This window comes from Chanos chanos, chromosome 3 (assembly GCF_902362185.1).
Source record: "Chanos chanos chromosome 3, fChaCha1.1, whole genome shotgun sequence".
In the NCBI taxonomy this organism is placed as follows: Eukaryota; Metazoa; Chordata; class Actinopteri; order Gonorynchiformes; family Chanidae; genus Chanos; species Chanos chanos.
The window spans coordinates 1833528-1852187 of record NC_044497.1 but is presented as its reverse complement, the minus strand read 5'-3'; the positions used below and the strand labels follow the sequence as shown (position 1 = coordinate 1852187).

General features: G+C 39.1%; 1 protein-coding gene across 1 annotated transcript; it reads right to left on the bottom strand.

Annotated features, from left to right (window-relative positions):
- Positions 1–259: 259 nt before the first annotated feature.
- LOC115808774 (trichohyalin-like) lies at positions 260–16856 on the bottom strand. The gene is made up of 10 exons (XM_030770251.1): positions 16814–16856; positions 10748–10935; positions 8343–8471; positions 8165–8249; positions 6476–6535; positions 4996–6192; positions 4045–4104; positions 2568–3764; positions 1904–1963; positions 260–1632 (listed from the first exon to the last, which is right to left on the bottom strand). The coding sequence occupies exons 1-10, from the start codon at positions 16854–16856 to the stop codon at positions 260–262; spliced, it is 4392 nt and encodes a 1463-aa protein (XP_030626111.1).
- Positions 16857–18660: the final 1804 nt, after the last annotated feature.

The window sequence follows — 18660 nt, the reverse complement described above, 5'->3', positions numbered from 1 at the left end:
AAAAAATAGACTACATTTCACAAAACAAGCAATTGAGTCTGAATTGATCTGTACAAAAAAACAATGAAAAGGTTGTAATACTGTGATGTGTGAGGTGCTGTGGTTGATCTATATCCACCTGTGTTATTAATGTGTTCCACCAACATGAGCAACAAAACTTCATCATGTATTTAATGAACCTGTAGCTTACACAGCACTTTTGTGGTTTCTGGAAGGATAAATGGAAGGATAAAATAACTTGGTTTCAGCTTCTTGAACTCTATTTCTTGTAGATCTCCTCCAGCTGAGTGCTGGTGTCTGTGAGGTTGTCAAGTCCCTGTTTCAGTCTCTCTACTTTACACGTCTTTCCAAGGCTCAGACTGTGTAAAACCTGCCTCATTCTCTCTATTTTATTGGTCATTCTTCTATGGATCAGTTTAAGTCTGTCCTCGTCTGTACGTTTTTCTTCTTGGTTCAGTGTAAGCTTAAGTCTCTTTATTTCTATTTCTCTCTCGTTCAGTGTCTGTTTTAATCTCTCCATGGAGTCCTGCTCATCATCGTACTGCTGTCTCTTCATTGCTTGATCCTTCATTCTTCCTGTCTCTCTATGTTCTGACAGAATAATCTTCATAAGGTTTCTCTCAGCTTCAGTTTTGGTCTCCATCTCATTTTTCTGTCTGATCTCCTCCAACTCCTCTTTGTGTCTGTCCTCTTTTTCTCTCGTCTGTCTCTCCATGTCCTTTCTCAGCTTCTCTTTCTCACTTTCTTCTTTCAGTTGCTTCTCCAACTCTTTCTTTCTATTTTCATTCTTCTCATTCTCAAGCTCTTTTTCCAGCTCAGCTATCCTTTTTTCAAGTTCTCTAATCTTCTCATCTTTTTCCATAATCAGTTGCTGTGTTTTCATGACATAATCCTGTTTATCCATCTCATGTTTCTTCTCCAGCTCTTTCTCCTCCTTCTCTCTCCTATTTGTCTTTTCTTTTTTTTTAATTAATATTTTCATTCCCACAACTTGCTCCACTGCTTCCTGGCAAACGTCACTGCTGTAGAACTTCTCTTGGTTTTTTGACACCATTTCTTCAATCTTCTGTAGTACATTTGTGACCTCAGTTTCATCCCTGTTCTTAACATTCACAAGGTGACACCTGTTTCCACATTTCTCCATCAGCTGCTGAAACCCATGACTTTTCATCTGGATCACCTCCTCTAGATTAACCTCCCTTAACCCTTCAGTACTTGTGAAGAGGATCATTGTGTGTCCCCAACATTTGTCCCCAAAAATGTCCTCCATGTTCTCCAGCAGCTCACTCTCCTCTCCCTCAGATGGTTCCAGTGGACAGACCAGGAGGAAGGCATGGGGTCCTGGGGCAGACAGACGGACACAGAGCCCCACGTCCTTCCTCATCTCCTCCTGAGAGAGTCCAGGACTCAACCAGTCAGGAGTGTCCACCACCACCAGCTGTCTCCCAGCCACCTCCCCCTGTCTGCTCTCACTGTGCTGGGTCTCTGTGGATGTAGCAGCCTGGATCCCAAACTCCTCTCTGCCCAGGATGGTGTTTCCTGCTGCCCACTTCACTGTCTCACTCAGCCCCAGTAGCACCAGCCTCAGCTCAGGAGATACTGGCAGGTTTGAACTGGGGTTTTCATCTCCCACTGCAAATGATCACAAATAATCTCTGAGTTTCCGTTAAATACAAAGTCTATATGTATGCTAATATTCACAGTCTTCAAACTTCAAACACAGCATGCATCATCCTGATTTTTAAAATTTTGAATGACAGATATTTAAAAGAAATCACACATTAAATGATGTGATATTTTCAGAAATAGTATGAGTATTTTTAATTTTTTAAAATGTATTCAACTGCAGTTAGAGTTTGGCACTGAGCCAGATACAAAGCATGAATCACACATATCAACTTACTCTGTGGAGGATGGAAATCATTGCTGTTCCTTCTCCTGAGTGGAGGTGTGTCAGCTGATCCTAAACACAATACACAGTACATTAACACTGGCTCTGAGCTGAGGTGACACATTTAACAAAGATGAAAACGAAGAAGACACTGGAATTGTTCTATTATGTCTGGATTTAGATAACAAAATTCTTAATATAACATTGAAATTACCCAGCACCATATATGATCTAAAATGAATTCATTAGCAAACTGACTTCACTTCTGCTTCTACCATGCCTGTTGCAAACTCTGTGAAAAAGATCAAGTAACCTCTGTAACCAGACATTCACAGAGACACGTTTTCTCTCTGGAGCTCCTCCATGATCAGACTCACTCTGAATGACACATCATGATCTATAGCATAGCTCTTATTGGAGAATTGGGATGTGCATGGATTGTGCTTGTTACTGTACTATTTCTCATGCACTTAGACTGTGAGTTTCTTCAGGTTGTGTTAACAGAGGACTAGTTGGGTATTTTCTTCTAATTGTCATGAATAGCTGAATAGTAAGTCACTGAGTAGTTCCAAATAAACACGGCATCAACCACACTCCTGAAGCTCTGGATAAGAGCATTTGCTGAAAAAAACAAAATTATAATTTGTTGTAACTAGTAAAGTTACGCAGCCCTTACCACAGACTTCCAGCTGAGTCTCTGATGTCAGCTTTTTGTCTTCTCCAGAAATGACCTCACGCCTGTCCTTTCCTCCATCAGCCCTCTGAACATCTCTCAGTGTCAGAGACACATTTCCTCTCTTGAGTTCCTCCTCTGACAGAATAATCTTCATGAGGTTTCTCTCAGCTTCAGCTTTGGACTCCATCTCATATTTCTCCCTGATCTCCTCCAACTCCTCTTTGTGTCTGTCCTCTTTTTCTCTCATCTCTCGCTCCATGTCCTTTCTCAGCTTCTCTCTCTCCCTTTCTACCTCTCTTCTCCTTTCTTTCTCTTCTTCCAGTTGCTTCTCCAACTCTTTTTTTCTATCCTCTTTCTTCTCATTCTCAAGCTCTTTTTCCAGCTCAGTTATCCTTTTTTCAAGTTCACTAATCTTTTCATCTTTTTCCATAATCTCTTGCTCCATTTTCATGACATAATCCTGTTTATCCATCTCATGTTTCTTCTCCAACTCTTTCTCCTCCTTCTCTCTCCTATTTTTCTTCTCTTTTTCAATTAATATTTTCATTCCCACAACTTGCTCCACTGCTTCCTGGTAAACGTCACTGCTGTAGAACTTCTCTTGGTTTTTTGACACCATTTCTTCAATCTTCTGCAGCAGTTCTGTGACCTCAGTTTCATCCCTGTTCTTAACATTCACAAGGTGACACCTGTTCCCACATTTCTCCATCAGCTGCTGAAACCCATGACTTTTCATCTGGATCACCTTTTCTAGATTAACCCCCCTTAACCCTTCAGTATTGATGAAGAGGATCATTGTGTGTGCCCGACACTTGTCCCCAAAAATGTCCTCCATTCTCTCCAGTAGCTCACTCTCCTCTCCCTCAGATGGTTCCAGTGGACAGACCAGGAGGAAGGTGTGGGGTCCTGGGGCAGACAGACGGACACAGAGCCCCACGTCCTTCCTCATCTCCTCCTGAGAGAGTCCAGGACTCAACCAGTCAGGAGTGTCCACCACCACCAGCTGTCTCCCAGCCACCTCCCCCTGTCTGCTCTCACTGTGCTGGGTCTCTGTGGATGCAGCAGCCTGGATCCCAAACTCCTCTCTGCCCAGGATGGTGTTTCCTGCTGCCCACTTCACTGTCTCACTCAGCCCCAGTAGCACCAGCCTCAGCTCAGGAGATACTGGCAGGTTTGAACTGGGGCTTTCACCTCCCACTGCAAACAATCACAAATAATCTCTGAGTTTCTGTTGAACACAAACTCTATATGTATGTTAATATTCACAGTCTTCAAACTTCAAACACATCATGCATCATCCTCATTTTTTAAATTCTGAATGTCAACTATTTAAATGAAATCACACATTAAATTATGTGATATTTTCAGAAATAATATGAATATTTTTAATTTTTTAAAATGTATTCAAGTGCAGTTAGAGTTTGGCACTGAACAGGTACAGGACATAAATCAACACAAATCACACAAATCAACTTACTCTGTGGAGGAATGAAATCATTGCTGTTCCTTCTCCTGAGTGGAGTTGTGTCAGCTGGTCCTAAACGCAATACACAGTACATTAACACTGGTTCTGATCTGAGGTGACACATTTAACAAAGATGAAAATGAGGAAGACACAGGAATTAATCTATTATGTCTGGATGTAGACTACAAAATTTTTAATATAACATTGAAATTACCCAGCACCATATATGATTTAAAATGAATTCATTAGCAAACTGACTTCACTTCTGCTTATACCATGTCTGTTGCAAACTCTAGAGGGCGATACTCTATCCACTTAACTGAAGCATAAGTTTAACCATGTTGCCTTGGTTACTTGGCCATAGCTGGATATCTTGGACGGTCAGCTGACAGCATAATTAATAAGGATGGAATAGCCTGAGACACACCAATTTACTTTCTCCAACAACAAAACTGATGTTGGATATTTCTGTGAAGTTTACATCTTTGCACTTCAACACATGACCTGTGTAACATTCTGATGAACTCAGCGCTTATAAATTCTCATTAGAGTGATGTTCTCTCTATAAAATAACTCTGTGAAAAAGATCAAGTAACCTCTGTAACCAGACATTCACAGAGACACGTTTTCTCTCTGGAGCTCCTCCATGATCAGACTCACTCTGAATGACACATCATGATCTATAGCATAGCTCTTATTGGAGCATTGGGATGTGCATGGATTGTGCTTGTTACTGTACTATTTCTCGTGCACTTAGTCAGACTGTGAGTCTCATCAGGTTGTGTTAACAGAGGACTAGTGGGGTGTTTTCTTCTAATTGTCGTGAATAGCTGAATAGTAAGTCACTGAGTAGTTCCAAAAAAACATGGCGTGACCCATACTCCTGAAGCTCTGGATAAGAGCATTTGCTGAAAAAAACAAAATTATAATTTGTTGTAACTGCTAAAGTTCCACAGCCCTTACCACAGACTTCCAGCTGAGTCTCTGATGTCAGCGTTTTGTCTTCTCCAGAAATGACCTCACACCTGTCCTTTCCTCCATCAGCCCTCCAAACATCTCTCAGTGTCAGAGACACATCTCCTCTCTGGAGCTTCTCCTCTGACAGAATAATCTTCATGAGGTTTCTCTCAGCTTCAGCTTTGGCCTCCATCTCATATTTCTCCCTGATCTCCTCCAACTCCTCTTTGTGTCTGTCCTCTTTTTCTCTCATCTCTCGCTCCATGTCCTTTCTCAGCTTCTCTCTCTCCCATTCTATCTCTCTTCTCCTTTCTTTCTCTTCTTCCAGTTGCTTCTCCAACTCTCTCTTTCTATTTTCATTCTTCTCATTCTCAAGCTCTTTTTCCAGCTCAGCTATCCTTTTTTCAAGTTCTCTAATCTTCTCATCTTTTTCCTCATTCTGTCGCTTCGTTTTCACAACATAATCCTGTTTATCCATCTCATATTTCCTCTCCAGCTCTTTCTCCTCCTTCTCTCTCCTATTTGTCTTTTCTTTTTCAGTTAATATTTTCATTCCCACAACTTGCTCCACTGCTTCCTGGTAAATGTCACTGCTGTACAACTTCTCTTGGTTTTTTGACACCATTTCTTCAATCTTCTGCAGCAGTTCTGTGACCTCAGTTTCATCGCTGTTCTTAACATTCACAAGGTGATACCTGTTTCCACATTTCTCCATCAGCTGCTGAAACCCATGACTTTTCATCTGGATCACCTCCTCTAGATTAACCCCCCTTAACCCTTCAGTATTTGTGAAGAGGATCATTGTGTGTGCCCAACATTTGTCCCCAAAAATGTCCTCCATGTTCTCCAGCAGCTCACTCTCCTCTCCCTCAGATGGTTCCAGTGGACAGACCAGGAGGAAGGCATGGGGTCCTGGGGCAGACAGACGGACACAGAGCCCCACGTCCTTCCTCATCTCCTCCTGAGAGAGTCCAGGACTCAACCAGTCAGGAGTGTCCACCACCACCAGCTGTCTCCCAGCCACCTCCCCCTGTCTGCTCTCACTGTGCTGGGTCTCTGTGGATGTAGCAGCCTGGATCCCAAACTCCTCTCTGCCCAGGATGGTGTTTCCTGCTGCCCACTTCACTGTCTCACTCAGCCCCAGTAGCACCAGCCTCAGCTCAGGAGATACTGGCAGGTTTAAACTGGGGCTTTCACCTCCCACTGCAAACAATCACAAATAATCTCTGAGTTTCTGTTAAATACAAAGTCTATATGTATGCTAATATTCACAATCTTCAAACTTCAAACACAGCATGCATCATCCTCATTTTTTAAATTCTGAATGTTCAAGTTTGAATGTCAAATATTTAAATGAAATTACAGACTAAATTTAGCAATGTTTTCATAGATAATATGAACATTTTTAATTTTTAAAATGTATTCAACTGCAGTTAGAGTTTGGCACTGAACAGGTACAAAGCACAAATCACACAAATCCACTTACTCTGTGGAGGATGGAAATCATTGCTGTTCCTCCTCCTGAATGGAGGTGTGTCAGCTGGTCCTAAACACAATACACAGTACATTAACACTGGTTTTGAGCTGAGGTGACACATTAAACAAAGATGAAAACAAAGAGGACACTGGAATTAATCTATTATGTCTGGATGTAGACAACAAAATTCTTAATATAACATTGAAATTACCCAGCACCATATATGATTTAAAATGAATTCATTAGCAAACTGACTTCACTTCTGCTTATACCGTGTCCCCTGCAAGCTCTAGAGGGCGATACTCTATCCACTTAACTGAAGCATAAGTCTAACCATGTTGCCTTTGTTACTTGGCCATAGCTGAATATCTTGGACAGTCAGCTGACAGCATAATTAATAAGGATGGAATAGCCTGAGACACACCAATTTATTTTCTCCTGAAACAAAACTGATGTTGGATATTTCTGTGAAGTTTACATCTTTGCACTTCAACACATGACCTGTGCAGCATTCTGATGAACTCAGCGCTTATAAATTCTCATTAGAGTGATGCTCTCTCTATAAAATAACTCTGTGAAAAAGATCAAGTAACCTCTGTAACCAGACATTCACAGAGACACGTTTTCTCTCTGGAGCTCCTCCATGATCAGACTCACTCTGTGTGAGTCTCTTCAGGTTGTGTTAACAGAGGACTAGTTGGGTGTATTCTACTAACTGTCATGAATAGCCAAATAGTAAGTCACTGATTAGTTCCAAATAAACATGGCGTGACACACACTCCTGAAGTGTTACTGAAACATACATTAAAAATCATACATAATATGGAAATCTGGACTATTACGGGTACACAGTAACAAAGAGGAAAAGGAGGTCAAAAACCAGTCATGGTTACACATGGTTTTATACTTATTAAACTCCCCAATCATTTTATAACCTCACCTTTAAAATGATGTCAGTGTTTTTTGTTGGATTTTAATGAGAGACAGCTGAGATACAGATTACATCTTCTGGCCAATCCACACAGTCCATTACTCTACATGCTGTCAGTCAATAATACAGTCAGTCAATAATACAGTTATTCAACAATACAGTCAGTCAATAATACACTTAGTCAATAATACAGTCAGTCAATAATACACTTAGTCAATAATACAGTCAGTCAATAATACAGTTATTCAACAATACAGTCAGTCAATAATACACTTAGTCAATAATACAGTCAGTCAATAATACAGTTATTCAACAATACAGTCATTCAATAATACAGTCAGTCAATAATACACTTAGTCAATAATACAGTCAGTCAATAATACAGTTATTCAACAATACAGTCAGTCAATAATACAGTCAGTCAATAATGCACTTTGTCAGATTGAACAAAGATGCTTTAGACAGAATCATCCTTCAGTCAGAGGTTCATCAATAGGATTAGATGATATACTGTATGAGTCTATTTTCAGTCTGCTTTTCACACAGGGATTTCTTCTTGTTTCTTTCATTACATTACAATAACTGTCCAACTCAGAGTGAATCAAAGTGAAGAGAAATGCATATGATTTATATGTGAGATATGTATCTATTAATCAGGACAGTGAGTGAGAATCAGGATTATCAGTAATGTATGTGCAGTAGAATGTTCATCATGGTTCTGAATTGTAATTTGCTGTAATTTGGTGAAGTGGTTCTACAGCCCTTACCATAGACTTCCAGCTGAGTTTTTGATGTCAACTTTTTGTCTTCTCCATAGATGACCTCACACCTGTACTCTCCTCCATCAGTCCACTGAACATCTCTCAGTGTCAGAGACACGTTTCCTCTCTGGAGCTCCTCCATGATCAGACTCACTCTGCCCTCATAGCCCCTCCCCTCTCTCACCTCTCCATTCTTATACTGGTAAATACACTCTTTCCCCATAAACCACCTGATCTCCATGGTAACAGCACTGGTTTTAGGAGACAGGTAACAGGGCAGAGTGACATCATCGCCCACAGATGCTCTTTGCCACTTAGAACTGTAATAATGTGAGAAAAAGCCACCCACATCTTCCAATCTTGAGACAAGATCAAGTGTATCTGTGGAGGAACAAAAAGAGATATCTTGTTAAAACACACACACATACACACAGCCTGAATACAAGCATTAACTTACTCATTGAAAGGTAAAAAATGGCATCCAGGCCAGTAGAGAAAATCCATAGTTTGCTTAATTATTATTTTATTGTTATAGGCATAGGCGTCATGCACGCTGGGGACGCTGGGGACATGTCCCCACCACTTTTAGAAAGCCTTTAGTTAGTTGAACTTGATAATGAATAAAATTACGTTGATACATAGTCCTATCATGTCATTAAGAGAGAGACCCAACATGCTTACCGATCGGTAAATCTAAATCGAAACACTTACGTAGCTGCTGTGCACTCTATTATGTATGACGTATGTGCGTTCTTAAACACACTCATTCAGACGTAGTTTTGGTTAATTACAAATTAGAAATTAAAAGAAAACATGTATAAAGGTTGATTCCTTAGGTTACCACAAATCCTATTTGGTTTTTCTTCTGTAAACGTGATTTTGTATGTCAGTCTCTTCTGATGATGTTTCTTCAAGTGGTGTTTGGTAAGAAGATACTCACAGTGCACAATTAGGCTAGATTGTCAGTATGTGCTGCAGTATTGCTCGGAGTAGCGATCCATAGGTTTAACACGGTCGGTCTCATTATTTGGGAAAACATGCATAGGTGGTGTGTTTAACAGACATAGGCTAACTTAGACATGTCACTCATGTGGCTTTCAAAAACGTTTTTATTGTTTTACATGACAGTGACTTTAGGGCTGCCCTCTAAAAGTCGATGAGTAGAATCATCAGTTGGAGACCCATCAGTCAACTGAGATTCTTCAAGTCTAGCAGTCTTTTTTTTTTTTTTTGGCTGTCAGTGTGCATTACAATAACAGGATAAAACAAATAGAAATTTACAAAAACGCACAGGTATAACACTTCAGTTACGAATTATGAATAAGGGAATAATAAATATATTTTTATATTCTTGCTAAAAAAAAACTAACAAACTGGTTGGTAAACTAACAATGGCGGCATTTCGAACTTTTTGAAGGACAGCTCTAACAACATCAAATGCAAATTTTGTATACAAGAATTCACTTATCATTCAACAACATCGAACGTGGCAAGCCACTTGAAATGGGTAAGTTGCATAGCTAGGCTGCCATCGAAAAAGAGACTGAAGACAGACGTTTGCTTCTCATCTTAAGTATCCCAGATCTTACATTTCAAGTGTTTAATTAGTTTATTTATTCGTATACACTTCAGAGTGTATTGTGTTGAAAGAGAAGTACAGCCTAATAAGCCTATCCTATCCTGTTGAAGACGAGAAGTAATTTCATACCGGGCAATGCCGTGAATTTATTTTAAACTGTTTCACTTGTTTATTCATTTAGGCGTGTTGTTTTTAATGTCTACAGAGAAATTGAGAAAAAAATAGGCTATAAGAGCTTGATTTAAACAGAAGTAGGCCTATATGTGAGCCGCCTATCTCATTATTCCAACAAATCCATAGTCCAACATTGCATGTAGGCAACTCAAATAGGACGCAATTCAAATCTTGCATCATATGTAACTGTCTTTTATCGATTTTTAAATGCTCAAAAATATGTCTCCATGACTCTGTTGCATTTGACTATGTTAATGTGGTCGAAATCACTGAAACTCATGCCAATGGATTTTCTGATCGCCAAAAACAGGAACGAATAGTCCAACATTCGTATTGGACAGCCAAATCCGATTCGCGACTTTCAAAGCATTATATAGCATAGTAACACACGTAAAAAGCGCAAGCAGCTTTTAAACGTTATCCTTAAAGGCATGCCGTTTACACCTATGGGCAGTATACAGCCCACTGATGTGAACATGTCGAACCCATTGTTGTCCTCAGCACTTTTCAAAACAAACTGACGCCCATGGTTACAAGTGGAAGTGAAGAGTAATGTAATGCAGTGAGTGAATGAAGGATGATGCTGACTGAGACTGATAATTATCATTACAGTGTAAACAGTGAGTTTTTTACCATGATGTAAATACACAATACTTACTTAAGACCCACAAGGAAGTCCATAATGTTGACCTCTGTCCTTCTCCATAGATGACCTCACACCTATACACGCCTACATCAGTCCACTGAACATCTCTCAGTGTCAGAGACACGTTTCCTCTCTGGAGTTCCTCCATGATCAGACTCACTCTGCCCTCATAGCCCCTCCCCTCTCTCACCTCTCCATTCTTATACTGGTAAATACACTCTGTCCCCTTATACCAGCTGATCTCCATGGTAACAGTACTGGTTTCAGGGGACAGGTAACAGGGCAGAGTGACATCATCTCCCATGAACACACGAATGAATTCATGTCTGTTCCAGGAGGATGAAGAGCTTCCATAATCCTCTGGTCTTCTTAGTTGTCCTAAGATGAAGAGCAGAGATCTCAAATCAGCAGAATTCACACTCTGATTGAAAAGGTTTTCTTCATAAATCATAAAATAATTATCACAGCATTCATTCCTCATTTATGTGAACGAGCACAGACAATTATAATTACATTTAGAAAAACTCTCATAACTGCATTCTGCTTGGTGTGAACACATAACAAAGTGTTTATGAAATCCAAACAATTAAGACTTGTAAACAGTGACCCAGAAGATGAATGCTGATTGGTTGTACCAATACTCTACCCCTGTAGATTCAGTCTGGGCAATGGATTTTAACATGTGACAGGGTATCACCAGTGTTTGAGTGGGGGGCATACAAAGCACTGAAATATGATCAAGTAAGATGCAGCCCTCAAAAAAACTTTATTATCATATTTTGAATCTGGTAATAAAAGAAACTTGTACATACAATTTTTTTAACTTTACTATTTTTGAGAATTTTATAGAGCAATTCAAAAGTATTATACTATTTCAAGATGGGCATGCTTTTCTTTTTATGTGTAATGTTCAAATTATGCTACATTTACTACATTTATGTAAAGTATGATATTTTCACTTGCTATTATACTCAACACTCTATGAAAATTAAAGACAAAATGTAACCTCCCACCAGTATGAGGGGTGCTGTGCTGTTTAGAGAGTTTAGAGAGTCACATAAAGATGAACTGAAACTCCACATTGTGATAGACTGCACACTATCAGATTCACTTATAATGTTCCATGTCATTGTTTAAGTATGGTGAGCCAGTTACACTCTATATACTGGTAAATAGCAACAAATAGGCTACCTAAATAAAAATCAAACTGCAAAATACCATGTTAATATAATAAGTCACATAGCATACTAAGACTGCACAACTAAGCTTTTGAAATGAGCTAAAAATAATCATTTAAGAGGAACTCGGTTACTACGCTCTAGTTGTCCCAAGTGGTTGAAGCAGCTGGATGCATGCACAGGTTGGTCTCCATTTTACTAAAACAGAACAATGAACAAAATACTTATAAGAACTTACAGCATCCCAGATCCAGGCTTCACAAAAAAACAACAGACAGACAAACCAACACAACACAGGACAATTCCACACCAGAAACCATAGGCAAAGCTAGGAGTATTTATACAGATCAGGCAAGACTGAACTAACAAGACACAGGTGGGACTAATAATTAAACTGACAAATTGAACTAATGAAACCAAAACTAACCACTATTAACATTAACATTCTAACAAACTATTAACATTTTTGGATGTGATGTGTATGTGCATATTTTCCTTAAAACAACCTGTACTCCCCAGTGTCCTTCACAGTGATACAGAAGTCCCTGATTGCACATGAGAAATACAGGAGAGGAGAGCATTCTCCATCCTTGACTTGTCTGAAAAACAACAACCTATAGGAAGCAACCTTTGGCCTCTGTGTTCACATATCTGCTGTCATTTGTATTTTAATGTATCTGGGTGCCATGACAATTTAATTTCCCTGCAGGAATTAATAAAGTCATCCATCTATCTATCTATCTATCTATCTATCTATCTATCTATCTATCTATCTATCTATCTATCTATCCATCTATCCATCTATCTATCTATCTAATTATCTATCTAATTATCTATCTATCTATCTATCCTTCTATCCATCTATCTATCTATCTATCTATCTATCTATCTATCTAATTATCTATCTATCTGTCTGTCTATCTATCTATCTATCTATCTATCTATCTATCTATCTATCTATCTATCCATCTAAAACCATATTGTCCTCACACTTTCCCTGTCATAAACACAATGTAAATGTAGCAGGAGTAGTTATAACCTGTACCAATTAAATACAATTCATCAAAATATTAGATCCTCATTCCCTGAGTATACATTCTCAAGTGTTCCACTGATATTTTTGGATCTGTTTGTATTCTGATGCCCCTTTCGAGTTGGTAATTATTAGTCGTCAAGTTCATTGGTTACATCACATGTCGTCCCTTTTCTTTGCACTGGTGATGTGTGGTACATTGAAATACAAGCTCCAGTCATTGTCATATTAAAAACGTTTTAAGTGATGGTATTCTATTTTTATGAACAGGAGCCAGAGACGTGTTATATTATTTTACTGTATGTTGACAACACTAATACTGTTTTATTGTCAGGTCTTTCCTTCTGTGATGCTGTGGTGACGTATCATGATGGCGCATGTGTTTGGTTCCGACACGAAACATCAGTCTCTGTCTGTCCCATTTTTCTCCATTCTGTTCCGCTTTATTTGCTTAATCCTAAGCTCTACAAGTGCGGTTTTTAAGTACGATCACCAGGCACTACTGCAAATAAAATGACACATGAAAAGTTCCCATGCTCCCATTTTAAATCTATCCAACTTCGAACATCCAAGAAATGCTACAGACCCACCTTATTATCATACTTTGAATCTGGTAATAACAGAAACTTGTACATACAATTTTTTTAACTTTACTATTTTTGAGAATTTTATAGAGCAATTCAAAAGTATTATACTATTTTAAGATGGTCATGCTGCTCTTTTTATGTGTAATGTTCAAATTATGCTACATTTGCTACATTTATGTAAAGTATGATGTTTTCACTGGGTATTATACTCAACACTCTCTATGGAAATTAAAGACACGGTACAGTGGTACAGGTTGTCAGGTACAGCGGAGATGGCTGTGGAGACTGGGGATTAACCGGGATATTGTCCGTAGAGGCCATGGCTGCCCCCTGGGACTGGAATACTACATCCCTACTTTTCAACTATCCTGTTTGATCCCGATATGCCCTGCAATCCCTGACAGAACACCTGGCTGCCTTCAACAGAGTAAACTCCTGTGACCAAATCGGGGAGATAACCATGGGGTTCTAATAGGCCGGCAGCACCTGTTCCTAAGATGGCCCTGGTGAACGCAAGATCAATCCCGAACAAGACCTTCCTCCTAAATGATCTTTTTAAGTCTCGTACTTTGGATTTTCTTTTCCCGTGTGAGACCTTGCTGAACACTGGTGAGTCGGGCGCTTTAACTGAACTTGGTACAGACGACTGTAGCTGCTTTAACTCACGGTAGAGGTAGAGGTTATCCAGTAGAGTGGGAGGGGTCGCTACTGGTTATAAAAACTGTTTGAACTGTTGCGTGCTCCCTGCAATGTCCTATAAGAGCTTTTAATTACAGCTGATCAAAGTTGAACTTAATGTGCCCCTGCTCTGAGCTGTGATATATCGTCCACCTAGAGCAAATATTCAATATTCATATCTGCTGTCCCAAAAAGCCTCTTGTGATGGACTTTACAAATTTAATTGAAGCTTTTAATCTGACCCAATCTGTTTCCGGGCCGACGCATGAGCGTGGACACACACTTGATCTGGTTTTATCATATGGCTTTGACACCAGTAATTTGCAAATGTACTACTTGTATTTCTGAACATATGCCTATTGTTCTTAGTGCTAACATCCCGGGTCCCCCCCCCCCCCCCCCCCCCCCCCCCGTTACTCACAGGTCATCAGTAATTTGACGGTAAGTCATTTTGTCAGTGCTTTCACTTCGACCTCTTCCACAACCCACAACCATTCTGTAAAAACCCATTGAAGGATTCCACTCCAAACTATCCTTGATTCATTGCCCGCCCCCTTAAATATATGCGTCCTAAAGCCAAGTCTCAGCTTTGGTTTGACAATACCACCAGAGCACTCAGGTAAGCCTGCAGGAGGGCTGAAAGAAACGGCTGAAAGAAAGTGGAAGAAAGATAGGCTACAAGTGTCATGTAATATTTTAAAACATTACCTAACCGTATTCCAAGAGTCTGTTAAGTCCACTAGAGCAAAATATTTATCAGACTTTGTAGCGAAACACAATCACCAACCAAAGGTTCTTTTCAACACATTAAGCACATTAATCAACCCCACTGATAGTGACAGTGGTAACATATCATCCCAGCTGCAATAGTTTTCTTAATTCTTTGTCATAGCTCTCTCATGTCTGGGCCAAGTACAAACATTTTTTAAACATGCATTAGTGCATCCACTAATCAAAAAGCCTGATTCTGATCGCACTGACCCAAATAACTATAGGCCGATTTCAAAACTACCATTACTTTCCAAGATACTTGAAAAGGTTGTCTTCCAGCAACTCCAGTCCTTTTCTAACGGTGAACAACATTTTTGATATTTTTCAGTCTGGTTTCCGTGCAATACACAGCACTGAATCTGCACTACTCAAAGTCACAAACGACTTACTGCTGTCTGTAGATGCTAGAGACGGAGCAATCCTAATGTTGTTAGATCTTAGTGCTGGCTTTGACACTGTAGACCACCACATTCTTCTAGAGCACCTGGAGCTCTGAGTGGGCATCTCAGACACCACACTCCAATGGTTCGCTTCTTTCTTAGAAAGGAGCACCTTTTCAGTTTCTTTTAATGGAACATCATCTGTCCCTGCCCCTCTCCTGTACGGTGTACCAGAATGATCGGTGCTCAGCTGTATTTTATTTTCATTATACATGTTACCCCTGCGCCACATTATGAAAAAATATGGAGTATCCTATCATTGCTACGCTGATGATACACAGCTGTACCGCCCTTTGAGACCTGGCAGCCCTGGTGCACTGAAACACCTGTTTGAATGCCTAAACAAGATCAAGCAGTGGATGGTCAGCAATGTCTTAAAACTAAATGAAAGGCAGAAATCTTAATTTTTGGATCTCCAGATGATTCTAGAACGATCTTGCTATCTAGGGCAACTCTCCGGTTATGTCAAACCCTACACTGAGAATCTTGGCATTTTTTTTACCCTAATCTTGAATGTGATGAGCAAATAAATGCTGTTGTCAAGTCGTCTTCTTACCATCTTAGAGTTTTAAGCAAGGCCAAGCTCATGTTCTCTTTTAAAGATTTTGAGGCAATAATCCATGCTTTTATTTCTTCTCGCCTGGATTACTGCAACGCACTATATTTCAGTCAGTCAAACTACTCTGCAATGTCTTCAGCTAGTGCTAAATGCACCCACCTGCCTGCTAACAAAGTAAAAAAGAATCACGCCATATTACCCGAATCTAACATCATTGCACTGGTTACAAGTGAAATTTAGAGTCAATTTCAAAAATGTATTGTTTGTTTTTAAAGCTCTGCACAGGCTATCCAATGTTTTAAATCGAGGCTGAAAACCCACTTGTTTTCTCTGGCTTTTCTAGGTGTTCAGAGCTGTGTTTTGTATTTGTTCATGTATTTTGTTATTGTTAATTTTTGTGCCCTTTATTTTTACCAAATAAAGCACTTTGGTCAGCTGCAGGTTGTTTTTAAACTGTGCTATACAAATGAAAGAAAGAAAGAAAGAAAGAAAGAAAGAAAGAAAGAAAGAAGAAAAGAAAGAAAGAAAGGTACATTATGAATGGCAATGCGTGTAAATGTACTGCGTAGCATTAAAACTATACGATCTCGAATTCCATATGTAAGATGTAAACTATATGGACTCGACCATTTTCTTTATGCTGGTGACATGTGGAGCTGGAAACAAGCTACATTGTTTTACTGTACATTGACAACCTAATGCCGTTTTACTGCTAGTAAAACATATGCTGTGAACCTAAACCATCCTGTCGGCCTGAGAATAGCTCCAAAAGAACGAACTGTGATCCAGAACACTCTCCAAGACGATGGAGAAAAACCTCTCATTTCCGGACCCATGTGTCAAAGACCAAATTGGAGTACTACATCCCTGCTCCTACATCTCTTCTACAGTCCCACAGTCCCACATTCATTTACTGCATTTTCTCAATACTGCTGTGGGCATGGTTGGTTTCTCTCTGTTATAATCAAAGACATGTTCCTGAAAGTATTTTGAACTTAAAAAGCTCTTACCTGCTCGTGTCTCTAACGGTTGCTGTGGTTCTTGCTCCTCCATTTGGCATAAATTAAAGGTTTAATTAATATGCTGAAGCTCTTAGAGCCAATGTGTTCATACAGTCCATGCCATATTGAACTGATTTCAATCCAGTCAAAGTAGTAATTTAATGACAACCCAGTGCTACCTGGATGAATTTTCGTTGATGCTCTCTGTAACGTTTAGTTTCTCTTTCTGTTTTTTCTGAATCAGGAAGTGCAAATGTGGGAGACAAAAACATATAGACACTGATTCAGTGACAGATTCCTAAACAGGAATTTTATTTCAGAACATTGTGCCTAACAACAGATTATGTCATTAAGTTCAGTGTTTTCTGTCCTTTTCTTTACTGTACTGGAGTCAAAGTACTACATATATTTCCAGTTAAATGGTTTACTGGTGAAGCATTGTGTTATTTGAATTCCACCATATTACTACCCCCTCCTCTCTCTCTCTCTTTTTTTCTAGTCATCTCTTTACGTGTCTAATCCTCAGCATCTCATCTTTCCCTCATGTTTCTCTCCTGCTCTGTCTCTTCACACTGTAATGTTTTCTGTCTTTTCATTTTTATCTGTGACTCTACACTGATCAGACTGCTCTATTACCCCAGTGCTCTCTGTGTGTCAGTCATGAAATACATTCAGACTTTTCTTACATCTTAAACCAAAGGAGAGATCAAATGACTTAAAAAACAAGAAAAACAAACACACATACACACATCACATCTTATAACCAGGCAGGGAAGTTGGGCTCAGGATAGATCTAGAATGTTACAGTTTACAGAGGAATTAACAGGTACATACATTCACAAATATCTTACCAAATTTAATTCACACACCTGGTCAGATACCAACACAAAAGGCTTCAGCATGTGATAATTATTGCATTGACAAGTACCTGCTACAGGTATCACAGTCAACATCATCTAATAGCTAAATAATGATAATACTGAGAAGAAGAACTGCACAAGGTAAAACAAGAGAGAAATATAAAACAGAACTTATATAAAAAAAAAAACATACATAGACTGAAATAAAAAAAAACATATTTGTGATGAGAATGTACAGTATGTACAGCAATGAATGAAATCTGTCATTTTGTTGGTGTATGAGAATTTAGTGTACTCGTTCACTGTTCATCATAGAATATTGTTATTATTGTTATTGTTATTCTTCTTCTTCTTCTTCTTCTTCTTCTTCTTCTTCTTCTTATTATTATTATTATTATTATCATCATCATCAAAGTGGACATACAAAACTAGAAACATACCTGTGTCTTCAGTTTCTGAGAAATGCAGAATGCTTGGGGAAGATCCATTTTAAAAAAACAATATGGTGGTGCCATTAAGATGTAAACTGCCATATACAAGAAAGGATGGAGAGTAGTACCTTGATGTCCTAATCCAGGGAAATGCACAACACAGGACCAAAAAAAGCATGGAAAAACAGTATGATGGTGTGAATAATGTGTAAATCACAATATGAAGTAAGTGAAAGAAATCTACCAATGTGTGATGTGATGACTAAGTTTACAGATACACAGTTAATATTATAGGTATCATGACTATTTGTTTTCTCATCACAACTCTTCCTTGGGTCAGATGTTGTCCCTCTTAATCTTAGAGCTCATACCAGTCATCTGAGACATTCTCTGGGATCTTGGATGTATCCACTTCCAAACAGCATTGCTCTGACACCTCATATGTTCCACACAGATGTTTTATGTGTATCTTCAGCTCTGGAGAATAGCTGCCCAAAGCTCTGATGATGACTGGGATGATGTGGGCTTCCATATTCCAGGTCTTTTATACTTGAGGTCACTGGTC

Coding starts and splice junctions, on each gene's coding strand:
- LOC115808774 (XM_030770251.1), bottom strand. CDS start 16,856: ATGGAGGAGCAAGAACCACAGCAACCGTTAGAGACACGAGCAG. Junction 8,250..8,342: donor ACCAGTATAAGAATGGAGAG/GTGAGAGAGGGG, acceptor AGAGATGTTCAG/TGGACTGATGGAGGAGAGTA. Junction 3,765..4,044: donor TGATTTCATTCCTCCACAGA/GTAAGTTGATTT, acceptor GATTGTTTGCAG/TGGGAGGTGAAAGCCCCAGT.